Below are 13,726 nucleotides of genomic sequence, written 5' to 3' on the forward strand. Positions count from 1 at the left end.
AAAAACCAAGTGAAACTGACCGTCAAAATAAAAATTTTTACCTAGAGACATAAACTGTCAAACACAAACCCTTAATTCCATGACAAAACGTGACAAAACTATAAGCCGCTGTCTTTTATTAGTTACTATACCAAGAATTTGAATACCAAGTGATTATAAAACAAAATTAAATATTGGCATTTTCATGCTATCTGTAAGTTTGAGTATAAAAATATATAGTTAACACCAAATTTTCAAATTACATGCACTTTATCCTCATTTTTATAAAAATATGCAAAATTTGACATTTTTGCATTTTTTATGCATTATATGCAAAATATGCAATTTGCATATTTGCCTAAGTCTAGTCATCATCTTGGCCTCTTTTTTTATGGGATCTTCAGGATCACTAGGTAGATCTTGTGTGGACTGCTCAGAATCTGTATTGTGTATACTTTCTTCAGAACAAATATTACTTAAACCTTGATTGGAATTTAGTGGTGACTATCATCACTGTCTATCTCTTCGTATCATTTTAGTCACTGGTTCTCTATTTTCTTGACCATATTTGCCTGTAATAAACCAAAAAAGGTATAAAATACGTAGTGCTTATAATAACGTATGTTCCCCAGCTATAGTGGGTCCGCTAAACTCAGACACAACTGGCTAGTGAGTTTAGTAAGTAGTTTTGCCAATTTGGTAAAACTGGCAAAAAAATAATTACTAAATAATTAATAATTATTAAATAGTTAGTAATTTTGCCAATTTTGGGAAAATTACATAATTCGCAAATATTTTACGGCTATCCCTACTTTTCTGTCTGTACACCGCAAATTACGTGTAGTAAAATTCAGACTGGTATGGATAATATGTAACCATTACTAGAATGTCATTCTACTTGAAAATGTCATCATTAACTTAAAGAGATGGCTTTTGAATCTTCTTTGATAACTGGTAATTGTATAATTGCAAATTATTAATTCAGTTAATAAATGTAATAATTTTTTCACTAACTATGTATTTAGTGATTGTAATAATTTATATGTACAACAAGAACTAATACTCAATCGAGAAAAGAGGAAAAATGTTAAAGTGATTTTTTAATAATATATTGTTACTATGGAACGCTTACAATTTTGAATATCTTTATCAACAAAATACTTGGATCACAGAATATATTATTCTGATGTATTCTCTGCTTGGATCTTCCACAAATAATACACAATAAATAACTTTTTATTAAGTTCACGTCTTAAATCAATTATTTATCAAATACATTATACCTATATCAATATTATTTAATCAACAACTCAAAATATTCCCGATACCATGTCAAATATGTAAAATTGTCACTGATTGTCACTGTCTGACTGACAATATGCTGACAAGATTCTATTAGACTGAGTGCGTTGTAAGACAAAGATAGATTTGAAAAAGATTTCCACGGACATGGTGTCTATTTTTTTCGAATCCTGAAAAAACTAATAAATACTTTTAAAAAATTTAAAAGCAGAATGAAAGACTAAATTATTACCGACGGCCGAAAGTCCCTTAGAATAAATAAAAAGTTTATTTTGAATGAGATATTTGAAATTAAAAATCACACTAAATTTTCTCTTAGTTTTTCACTTGAGTAACTTATTAAAATAAACATTATTATAGAAGTTATCAGGGACTTTCCGCCCTCACTTATAACGTAATCTTTATTTCTGCGTTTAAATTTTTTAAAAATTCTTATTAGTTTTCTCAGGATTCGAAAAAAATGAATCCCCATTTGAATAGCATTGCAGCCGAAAATACGCACCCATCCTCTTAAAGTAATCTTCATTCTTAAAGTGTAAACTGCACACTTTCATATAAGGACTAGGCTCCTTTCCCATTTTTAGAAGATATTTCCATACATTTCATTTTTCAGCTAAACTGGCATTGAATAGAATTCTATCTTGTTTATCCTTTTTAGGGAAAGAATGAAATGATAAATTACTATTACGCTTTATTCAAGAATCAAATTGAGGCACAAAACAATAATAATTAGCTTTTTTTGCCATAGCTCAATAAAAACATACACGATTTTAAGCACGGAAATGTAAGGTTATGTATTAATGTCTATCTCTATTTGAAAGGTTCGAAATAAATACGCGATGGCGCTGCAATCTTAAACGAGATTGCATATCTAACAAAAAGCCACGTTTTGGGGAAGAATAAATTCATACATATTAAACACCTACCAAAAAGCCACTTTTCGGAAACAAATAAATTCATATAGTCCATGTGGTGAGACCGCTTCCGTCTGAAAAAATTTCTGATTCGGTTTCTTTGTAGATTCCTATTCAAAAATGTCCCCTTTAAACAAATCTGAAGGGTGGCGGGCGGAATTTTTGGGCAGAAATTGTTTAAACAATTTTTATACAAAAGATCATGTTTTTTTGATCTGGAACATATATTTTTAGATTTCTTGGGTCAATCTATATTATTATTCATATAATAACTTAAAACATTTAAAAAATGAATTTACTTTCCGAATGACACAAACTAACACCTTTTTTGGAAGCCATTTTTAGCACGCTTACATAAAACGCTCTCTCATTGGTGGAAATCTCTGTGTATGACATTCAAATTAATTTATTGGTTAGGCGAATACTTTATGGAGAGGGTACGTTTAAAATATCGCGGCAACTTTACGTATATACAGAGAAATTAATTATAATAAACAACGTATCCTGGAGTACACACCGCCAAGTTAAGGGTTAAAGGGGACATTTTTGAATAGGAATCCACAAAGAAACCGAATCAGAAATTTTTCCAGACGGGAGCGGTCTCACCACATAGACTAATTATATAATTTGATAATATGTACCTATCGGTATTAAAATTTCGTATCAGTAACGTCATTTTTTGACAGATGTTACGTAACAATACAAAAAACCTAAATATAACGTTACGGTAACGTTATCTTGCTGGATGGGCCAACAATCTATAGTTCACTACAAACCTTACCTTTTATGATAAATCATTACTTTTCTTAAGTGATGTTTCACAAAATCTACAGCACTAACACTCGCGTAGTTAGACTTTTTCTAACGATCCGATGAACGTGATCATTTTCGTATTATGTTGGATAATAATATTTAATATTAGAGCTTTTCTTATTAGAATGTCAAATACAAAGTTTTTGTCCGCAAAACAACTGGAGGAGGAAGCGGCACGTATTATGAACGGGGAAGAGAGTGATCCAGATCCGTTTGAAGATAGTGATAGTGACTGGGAAGAGAGGACAATTTGGAAACTGAATCCTATGGCTCCGATAGCAGTCATAGTCATGGCGATAAACAGATACAACCCCACAAGTTTACGTCGAAATTTTTCGCCAAAACATAGCTGAAATCCTCAACATAACTAAAGGAGATGATGCGAATATGACCCAGAAAAAGGTGAGAAAGACTTGTTTCTACTGTCCAGACAAAAAAAGGCGCATGACCACCAACTATTGCAAGGAGGGAGTGCAAGAAGCCAATTTGCGGAGAACACCGAGGAGATATTTGGACTCTATGTTCCTAAAAATACCCAAATTATGTTTGTTTCATAATTTTATGCTATTATTTTTATTCTAAGAATATTAATTGTTTTCTATACACTGAATAAAAAATTCAAAGTAAAAAATATAGGCTTTTTTCTATGAAGAAGTAAACTTTACGATAGTCCCTTATTTACGTTTGGAAAAAACGGTGCCGTATTCTAGGGTTAACAATGTTAGATTTTTCTAAACACTAAACACAACTTGTGATACTGGGGAATAGTTTGGTTTCTCTCTCTTTCTCTCCTGTCGTTTCCCCATTACTAAGGATCGTGATTTCTTTCATCCAACGGTTTGATTTAATAATAAACAAAAAATACAACAAAAACATGGTGATCCGTAGGAGGGATAAAGTTGTAAAAAGGAAATAGATTAAAAATGAAGATATCGAAAAAGTATACAAAATAAAATACTTGGGAGTCTGGATTACACAAGATCGAAATCCGAAAACAGAAATTCGATCAAGTGTAGAGCAACCAAGAGCAGCTTTTGAATACATATAAGGAAATTTCTGGGCAACCAAAGACTCAATCTGAAATCCGATATCACATGGTAAAATGTTATATCCACTCTATTCTTCTTCATGTCGAAGCTAGTGTTTGTTTTTACGAAGTTGAAGAAAAAGGTTGATGGGTGGTCGTAAATCACTTCGCACTTAAGTAAATATTTTTGAATTTAACGTATATTGAGTAAACTAGATATGTAACAGTGTTGAAAAATAAAAGGATAATATTTGTGTTGCTTCTTTGAAAGTTTTGACTCGAATGGGGTTCTGGATCTGGAATCTGCCTTTGGTGAACTTCAACCTTCGATCCCCTCTGCTTGAGAGCGTGGGGTAGTAAAAAATGAACCATATATTATGTATTAATATTAGCTGCATTGGCGTACTGGTTCGTATTGTCAGATATCAGTATAAATGTGCGTAAACATAAGTCCTCCCTTGAAACCATTGGGTTTCAATTGGTTACTTCAGTGAAGTGACCAAAAACAGTCAGATCCTTTACATCAGTGGTTCCCAAAGTGGTCCAGGTGGACCCCCAGGGGTCCACGAGGGACTCAACGGGGGTCTACATTGGCGTGAAATAAAAATGGGGGTGCACAAGTTGTAATTGGGGGTCCACGAACACTTTATAGTGATTTAGTATTTATTTAAACAAATTTGCATTTTTTTATCGTAAAATATCAATGGGAAAAAATAATGTTTTAATGGTAGGGACTTAAAAATAGCATTAAAATATATTGTAACAAGTTATTTTGATTAAAAAGATTATTTTTAGATTATATAACAAGTTTTTGATGAAATTTAAGTGTAGAAAACTTTAAAATGCCGTTTTTTACATTCTCCTCCATTCCCCATATACATGTCTATCGATTTGACTGAAAATTTGCCCACAGATAACCAAAACACAGGACTTTAAATGTTAAAAGAATTTGTATAGTTTTACAATACAACAGAAATACGTGGAATAATATGTGTCAAAAATATAGGCGGCTACTGTAATTATATAGGTACAATTAACTCGGAAAATATCGGCCCTGTGAAAATAATGGTTAAAAAAATTGTAGTAATTATTGTAAAGACGATTTATTTGGAACAATTTCAATTTCTACCATTTTTGTCGAAAAGTTGAAAATGGAGGAGATATTGAACAAAAACCACTGCTCTCAAACCAATCAGGTCTTATGATCGCGCCTTTACCGCATACGTACTACCTGAAATATTGATTTTAGCAAAAAATGAAAAAAATCAAAATTGTATAAAATTTAATTCTTTCCACTTTTGTATAAGTATATTTTTGTTCTAAAACTAATAATAAACGAGATAATTCAATAATTATGCTCTAACTGTCACTATTTTCGCCCCATAACTCGGAAAATCTCGACGGGACAAAAAATTTATAATAAAAGAAATTATTGAAACCATAATTTTAACAATTTCAGTCAAAACAGAATAGAATCTTGCTGGGGTAGCTTGACATGCAAAATCAAATGCTAACCCGACTGGACTATATAATTTTGACTCAGATATTATTGCATGTAACTTTTCTTATATTGTAAAACTACACAAATTCTTTTAACCACTTAAGTCCTGTGTTTTGGCTATCTGTGGGCAAATTATTAGCCAAATAGAAGAACATGTATTTTGGGAATGGGGGTAAAAGTAAAAACAGTATTTTACGTTTTCTACACTAAAATTTGATCAAAAATATCTTAAATCAAAAAACTTACTATAATGCCTAATAATCACATTTTTGAGTCCCTTCTATTAAAACATTATTTGTTCCATTGATACTTTACGATAAAAAATGCAAATTTGTTTAAATAAATTCCAAATCACTCCGCCACTGTCACGATGAGTAGAATTCTATTTTGCTGCAAATTACTTGCATATGCAATTCTACTGATTGTGATCCCACAATCCTGTGCTTACAATGTGTAAGTCCTGTGCTTGTTACGTACAGCATGTCTTGATGAAGATATTCAGACATACGTTCAACATTTAAATGCGCTGCATGATGACTTCAAAAACAGATTTGAAGATATTTTGATAATGGAAATACCACCATGGGTCATAAATCCATTTGATGAAACGGAAGTGGCGGATGTGGTATTACAAGAGGAACTACTAGAGCTCAGCACCAATGAAGAGCTGAAGGTGCAATTTAAAAAAGGCTATCAAACATTTTGGCTGCAGGCAGAAATACCTGAAAAATATCCTGGGCTGTGGGAAATTGCGAGAAAACTTTTCATAGCGTTTCCCTCGTCATACCTTGTCGAAAAAAGTTTTAGTGTAGTTACAAACCTATTGACAAAAAAAAAAGGAACACATTAAACATCGCAGACGGGGAGATTTGCGGTTAATCCTAACAAAACTAAAGCCAAATATTGATAATTTGCTGTCAATCCATCAAGTACATTCCTCCCATTAAAATTATTGGGATATTTTTTTATTGTTGATTTGCATACTTAAAGTTACGTAACGTTATTAGTGTTTTATTTTAATTCTTTTAAGTCTGTTATCATTATCATTTTAATAAATAGATCGTAAGAAAATATACCTACTATTTTTTCTTTATTTTTATCACTCCGAATTTAGCACTATTTTCGAAGACGGAGAACAGGAGTTAGCGATGTAATTTCCCGAATTGCCACTCTGAAATGGAACTGGGTCAGACACGTCGCCCGAATCAGTGATGGGAGATGGACGAAGAGATTACTTGAGTGGAGGCCGAGATTAGGAAAAAAAAGTAGAGGAAGACCACCTACTCATTGGACTGACGATCTCAAGAAAATGTCAAGAAATTGGATGCAAAGTGCTCAAAATAGAGCACAATGAACAAAAATGAGGGAGGCCTATGTCCAGCAGTGGACGCAAAGAGCTGGGTGATGATGATTTTAGGGTTGGAGCTCACCCGCGACGCCAATTTCCATCGTTATATCTTCACATTTGGAACGAGTTTTGGGAATATGGTAAAAATGTAGCAGCAGGGGGTCCACCGAAACCAGTAAATTTTTGAAGGGGTCTACGAGAAAAAATAGTTTGGGAACCTCTGCTTTACATTCTTTTTACAAGTAAAAAAAGGATGTAAATGTAAGTAAAATAGTTATAAAGTAGGATATATACAAAAACGAAAGTAAAATAGGAAAATAAAAGTATTTAAAATAAAGTAAATTTAAATCGTTCAAAGTAAAGTAAAATCAAAATTGTTCGACGAAAAGTAAAATTAAAATTGTCCAAATAATTGCTCACTACGCTTCACTGTCCGAGTTAAATAGTAACAAAACGTAGAGTCAGTAAAGTTAAAATTGTGCAAAATAAAATAAAAATTAAGATTGTTTAAAATAAATGTCTCACTGCGATTCACCTTCAGACGGTAACACGCACAGCTTCACCACAGGTCTCTTGAAGATGCTGGATGCGGTCTTCACCGTCACGGAGCGGATAACGCCGTCCTTACCGGGATGAGTCTCGAGGATGCGTCCGAGCTTCCATCTCAAAGGTGGTAGACCATCTTCTTTGATCAGAACCAATGTTCCGATATGTAAGTATTGATGACAGTTCTGCTTCCACTTTACTCGTTGTTGCAAAGTGGAAATGTACTCCTTGGACCACCTGGTCCAAAAATGTAAGTGTAGTAGATTGTATGTGTGCATAACGAGAAAGTCTATTTTCCTTGATGTTGTAGCTAATTAGGTCAGGGATTAACATAAGGGTGTCTTCAATAAGGAAATGTGTAGGTATCAAGGCAGTAGGATCACTATGATCAAAGGAAACAGGACAAATGGACCTTGAATTTAAACGTGTTTCCACCTGACACAGAAAAGCGGTAAAATATTTGTGATTTTAGACATCAAGGCTGTTAGAAGTTAAGAAGTTTTTTATCTCGTTATTTGCTCCAACAAATGTGCTTCCATTGTCTGAATATATTGTTTTGCATTTACCTCGTCTAGACATAAACCGACGTAAGGCTGCTAAGAAACAATCAGTCGTTAAGTCGCTTACAACTTCCAAATGGATGGCCTTAGTTGCAAAGCAAACGAATAATAAAATATATGCTTTGGTAGTTTCTTCCCGTCCTGTCACGATAAAGAAAATGTTCCAGCATAGTCAATGCCGGATGTAGAAAAGGCCCAGAAGAAGTTAAGCGTGAAAATTGATTTCCATGAGAGGAGATTTGTTTCTTAGATTGAATTGATAAGTGAGGATAAGTATTATATCCAAGAAAGTACAATTGTAGAGTCGTACCGACTGTACGTGTTCTCTAAATTGTGTCTAATTGTAAATTGTAAAGTTTAAATTGTAAATTTTAAAGCGTAAATTGAAAGGTAGTAAAGTAAGAAATACAATTGTAAAAGTAGCAAAGAAAAAAAGTAATACAGAGTACTGTATACACTCGAAGTAGTAGTAGTATAAAAAAAAGGGCACCGGATATTGGAAATCCGTATACGGCGACGCTCTTAATTGGAGCTACCTTTATTTAGAAGCAAAATAAGTTTGAGATTAATTTTCTTAAGTTGTGTCAGTACATCGTAGGCCTGACGTCTACTCCAATGCATCACAAAATCTATGCAGTTGAATGGAGATATGATTTTGGTAAAGAAAGGTGTGTGTATTTTAAGGTTGTTAAGTATGGACAACAACTGTGAACTGTAATTTGACCACAAACTGTGCAGGTCATGGGGCAAAGACTCATCCCATGCAATCTTTAATCTCCAAAGTTTTTGAAGTATAATTTTAGAAGTAGTGGTAAACATAGTAAATAATAATAGTAATATTAATAGTAGTAAGTTGAGAAATTGTTTTGTAAGGTCCCACCAAGAGGAAAAGCGGTGTAAGTTAATAAGTTGTTTGGTAGAGTCCCCCCAAGGGGAAAGGGGATGTTTGTAAGAAATTGATAAAGTAAATATACCGTCATTATTTTGTGAAGTTGTCCCCTTGAAATAAGTTTCACAGAATTTGTCGTAGTGTGTATGTGTTTCGTTGAAGTCAGTTTCAGTCGAAACGTAGCAATTCTGTGTGTCATTAGAGGACTTGGTACTAGAAATAGGGCCTGAAATAATCCAACCCAGTTTAGTTTTGTGTAATATGGGACCATAGTTGGTTCCCAATTTAATTTTACCAATGCACAATAAGCCCCAAAACGTGTCCGCACCAATAAGTAGGTCAATATTGGCGGGTTTGTAAAAATGTTTGTCTGCAAGAGTAATATGATTTGGGATATTCAGAGTGGTAAGGTCAAATGAAAATTGTGGCGTGCATCCTGTGATATTAGGCAGTATTAAGCAAGTCAGTTTCTTGTTAAAATCATTTATTGTCGATTTCATTTCAACAGACACACAATAGTTAATGTTTTTGTGCATTTGGGCAATACCAAATATAGAAGTGTTAGTCTTTGTCTTAGGTAATTGTAAAATGTGATGTAAACGTTGACTAATAAAGTTAGATTGGCTAGCGCTGTCAAGTAAAACTCTACAATCGTGTAGATTGCCATTTTTATCAGCTACTTTAACCATGGCAGTAGAGAGTAAAATTTGTGATTTGGCAGGTGAATGACATGTTAAAGAAGAATAGTTAGAAGAAGTCTCGTTGGCCTGTGGAATCTCAATAGGAATGTCAGCATCTACAGAAGTTTGTTGAACTGGCTGCTTTGGAAAATGCAACAGAGTGTTGTGGACTTTACCACATTTCTTGCAACCGGAAGAGCGACATTGTTTTGTCGAATGATTGTTGTTTAAACAATTAATGCACAATCGTAAACCTTTAGCTTTATTTAAACGTTCAGAAGGTGTTAAGTTTAGAAATGATTCACAATGATAAATGTTATGGTCATTGTTACAAAAAACGCATTGTTTTGTTGTATTAGTAAGAAAGGTCCTTGTTTTTTCCCTTTGTTTAAAGTTACTATTAGATTTATTACTTGGCTGTTTGGTTTCGGTTTCCAACGTTTGTAGCATTCGACATTTATCTTTTAGGAAGTCAGTCAACTGAGAGAGTGTGCGAATTTCGCTAGCATTAATTTTGTTCTCCCAAGAGCGTCTGGTAGCGTTATCGAATTTGCTGGTCAATAAGTATATTAAAATATCATCCCAGTGTTTGGTGGGACGTTCCAAAACTTCCAAAGCATTTAAATGTTTTTGTAACCCGTTTAAAAGTTGCCTAAGTCCAGTGTGTGACTCTTGTTGTAATGCCGGTAGGTTAAATAACGATTTGATGTGAAAATTTATTAGAAGTTGCTTGTTTTCAAACCGTTCTTTAATAAGCGACCATGCTACTTCATAATTTACATCACCTATTTGCAACGAGCTGATTGTTTCTGCAGCCTCCCCTTTCAAGGAGAGCTGTAGGTAATGGAATTTTTGGACATTTGCTAGAGCATCGTTTTCATGTATTATGGATGAAAAACTGTCACGGAAAAACATCCAGGTTTCCAGGCTTCCGTCATAGGAAGGTAAATTCAGGATAGGCAGCTTTACTGAATTTAGAAGGTTGCCCGCCCGAGAACCTGATGTGTAGCACTGTCTTGATGGTCGACAGGGTTATCAGGAGCTTTAGCGTTTAAAAAGTGCATTACCTCGGCCATTAGCGCATGGTACATGTTTTCAAAACTGCATCGTTCTGGATCATGAATAGTTCTATAATTTTCATCACACTTACTGTCCAAATTTTCGATGATTTGTTGAGCTTCTTCAAATTGGTCAATCAATTTTTCAACCCTTACAAACCTAGCATTTAACCCCGTTAAATTAGGCTGATCTTGTGTTTTAATGGTGTTAAAGTATGCGCTAAATCTCGTAAGGTGATTTTTAATAGTTGTTCGTTTGTTCTGTTCTGTTTGTAAACGTTCTGTTTCCTTTTTGTTTTGTTTTGACATGGTGACAAATGTTTAAATAAGAAGATAAATGTAAAAGGAAATGTAAAATGCAAAAATACCTACTATAATAATTGTTAAAGAAGAAGAAAGGTGTAAAATAAAATGTAAAATAAATATAGCATTACGCTGTAATTACTATTTTCTACTAATTTTAATTCTTATTTTTTTAATAACCTTTCGCAAAACGAAATGACAAAATTCACATGTAAATACAGGGCAGATGTTAAACGAAACGTTGAACAGATTGTATAAGATTAATGTTTCTTTCAAAGAAACATTTCTTAATTGATTACGATGTCCCAGCCTCCTAATGTCAAAAATTCTTGAAATCCATAAACCTTGTCGATTTATGGCTGTCTTTGTTTTATCTAAGAAACCGCAGATCATTTGACATAACAGTTGGGGGTTCGCTTCGAGCCAGTTCAGTTTTCTACCAGCGTTTGCATAAAGCACACCCTTCGAGCGTCGGTATTATTTAGGTCAACAACATACTGCTTGTTTACACACAATAAATAGAATATTATTACCGTTCGTTGTTTATTTATTTTTATTACATTTATTTCAATTAAATTCCGCAACTCACCCATCGGAATATTGGTGACCCTCGCGAGTATTTTAAACCGCCGCGAAAATTTAAAAAAGAGTTAGTGTTAATAATATTACATTTTTGCCGGTTAATAATATACAGTGAACATCGAAAATGACGACCAGTGCCAACAATAGTGTTTCAGATCGGATTGCAGTGGCCATCGGGAAATTGACAGCCGAATTAGCTGACATGAAAATCCAGCTAGCTAGCTTGTCGCGCGCTCGAGCACAAGCTAACACATACCGTCGCAACCTCAGCAACTCAAGACGAAGACCATATCCTAGAGACAGTAGCTACAGTAGGGAACAATATAGTGACATATTATGTTGGTATCACTACCGTTTTGGTGACCAGGCCCAAAAGTGCTCTCCTCCGTGCAAGCTCCAGGGAAACGTCGCGGGCAGTCGGTAAATGCGGCATCCGATCGAAGCCCAAAGTCTCGCCGCCTTTTCGTAACAGACTATGATACAAAAAAACAGTTTTTAGTCGACACCGGTGCCGACCTGTGCGTTTTCCCGCGGAAATATGTACGGGGGTGCACGCGAAAAGACTTCATACGAACTATACGGGGCCAATGACACTAAAATCGCGACATACGGCTATGTGAACTTGACATTAAACATCGGACTACGGCGTGATTTTACGTGGCGATTCGTAGTGGCGGACATTTCAAAGCCCATTATCGGAGCCGATTTTCTTTCCCATTTCGCGCTCCTAGTGGACATTGCTAACCAGTGCTTAGTAGACAGTACGACAACCCTTCGAACAAAGGGACTCGTTAAAGAGTGTTTCGACGGCAGCGTAAAGACTATCGCGGAAGCGTCGCGTTACCATGAACTGCTGCTACGATTTCCGGAAATCACGCGACCCGCCGGTATCGTGAAAGACATTCAACATCAAACGAAGCACCACATCGATACAACACCAGGTCCACCCGTTTTTTCGAAGCCTCGACGATTAGCACCTGACAAACTGCAATGGGCTAAAAAAGAGTTCGAAAATCTTCTACGACTAGGCATCATAAGACCATCGAAAAGTAACTGGTCTACTCCACTGCACATGGTCCCGAAGAAAGGTGAGGAATGGAGACCCTGCGGAGATTATCGACGTCTCAACCAAAAAACAGTTCCAGATCGATATCCAATTCCGCACATCGAAGATTTCGGTCAGGCGCTAGCTGGTAAGACAATTTTCTCTACAATAGATTTAGTGAGAGCATACAACCAGATACCAGTAGCCACCGATGACATAACAAAAACCGCCGTTACCACATCATTTGGGCTGTACGAATACTTATATATGCCTTTTGGTTTACGAAACGCAGGACAGACATTCCAGCGTTTCATAGACGAGATTTTACGTGGTCTAGACTTCGCCTACGCCTACATCGATGACATTCTCATTGCATCAGAATCCGAAGAGCAGCATATGTCGCATTTAGAAGAGATTTTCAAAAGGCTCAAGCAGTTTGGCGTTGTGATAAATCCAGCGAAGTGTCAATTCGGCAAAAACGAGATTACCTTTTTGGGATACACAGTATCAGACGGAGGACTCACACCTCCACAAGAAAAAGTAGCAGCTGTACAGAATTTCACTCAGCCAAAAACAGTGAAAGACCTACGCAGATTTCTAGGTATGTTAAACTTCTACCGAAGGTTCATACCCAATGCAGCTGAGCTACAAGCACCACTACATGATGCCCTAAAAGGTAGTGTCAAAGGAAAAACACCAATCGAATGGACACCACAGCGAATCCAAGCCTTTGACGACTGCAAAAACAGTTTAGCTAACGCTGCTTTACTGAGCCACCCTGTAAACGATGTTGATATCTCCATCACTTGTGACGCTTCTGATTTTTGTGCGGGAGCTGTACTACAACAAAAACGAATACAGGTATGAAACCTTTAGCTTTATTTTCTAAGAAATTCTCACCTAGCGAAAAGAAATATAGTGCATACGACAGAGAACTATTAGCTATATATCTAGCCATAAAACACTTCAGACATATGATCGAAGGCAAGGACATAACGATATACACAGACCAGAAACCAATCACCTTCGCCTTTACTCAGAAGCTAGATAAATGTAGTCCTAGACAGTTTAGATATTTAGACTATATAGGACAGTTTTGCACTAACATTCAGCACATTTCTGGTTTAACAAATATTGTGGCAGACGCACTATCTCGAGTCGATAGCATCAAGAAAGATA

General features: G+C 35.2%; 2 protein-coding genes across 4 annotated transcripts in view; one reads left to right on the forward strand and one right to left on the reverse strand.

Moving 5' to 3' along the window:
• LOC126882335 (cytochrome P450 4C1-like) overlaps window positions 1-13,726 on the forward strand; it is a 389,204-nt gene that overhangs the window by 11,839 nt on the left and 363,639 nt on the right. The gene's annotated exons all lie outside the window — the stretch shown is intronic.
• Window positions 490-10,474, reverse strand: LOC126882679 (uncharacterized). The gene is made up of 2 exons (XM_050647653.1): window positions 9,427-10,474; window positions 490-551 (listed from the first exon to the last, which is right to left on the reverse strand). The coding sequence occupies exons 1-2, from the start codon at window positions 10,472-10,474 to the stop codon at window positions 490-492; spliced, it is 1,110 nt and encodes a 369-aa protein (XP_050503610.1).

The sequence above is a fragment of the Diabrotica virgifera genome, chromosome 3 (assembly GCF_917563875.1).
Source record: "Diabrotica virgifera virgifera chromosome 3, PGI_DIABVI_V3a".
Lineage (NCBI taxonomy): Eukaryota > Metazoa > Arthropoda > Insecta > Coleoptera > Chrysomelidae > Diabrotica > Diabrotica virgifera.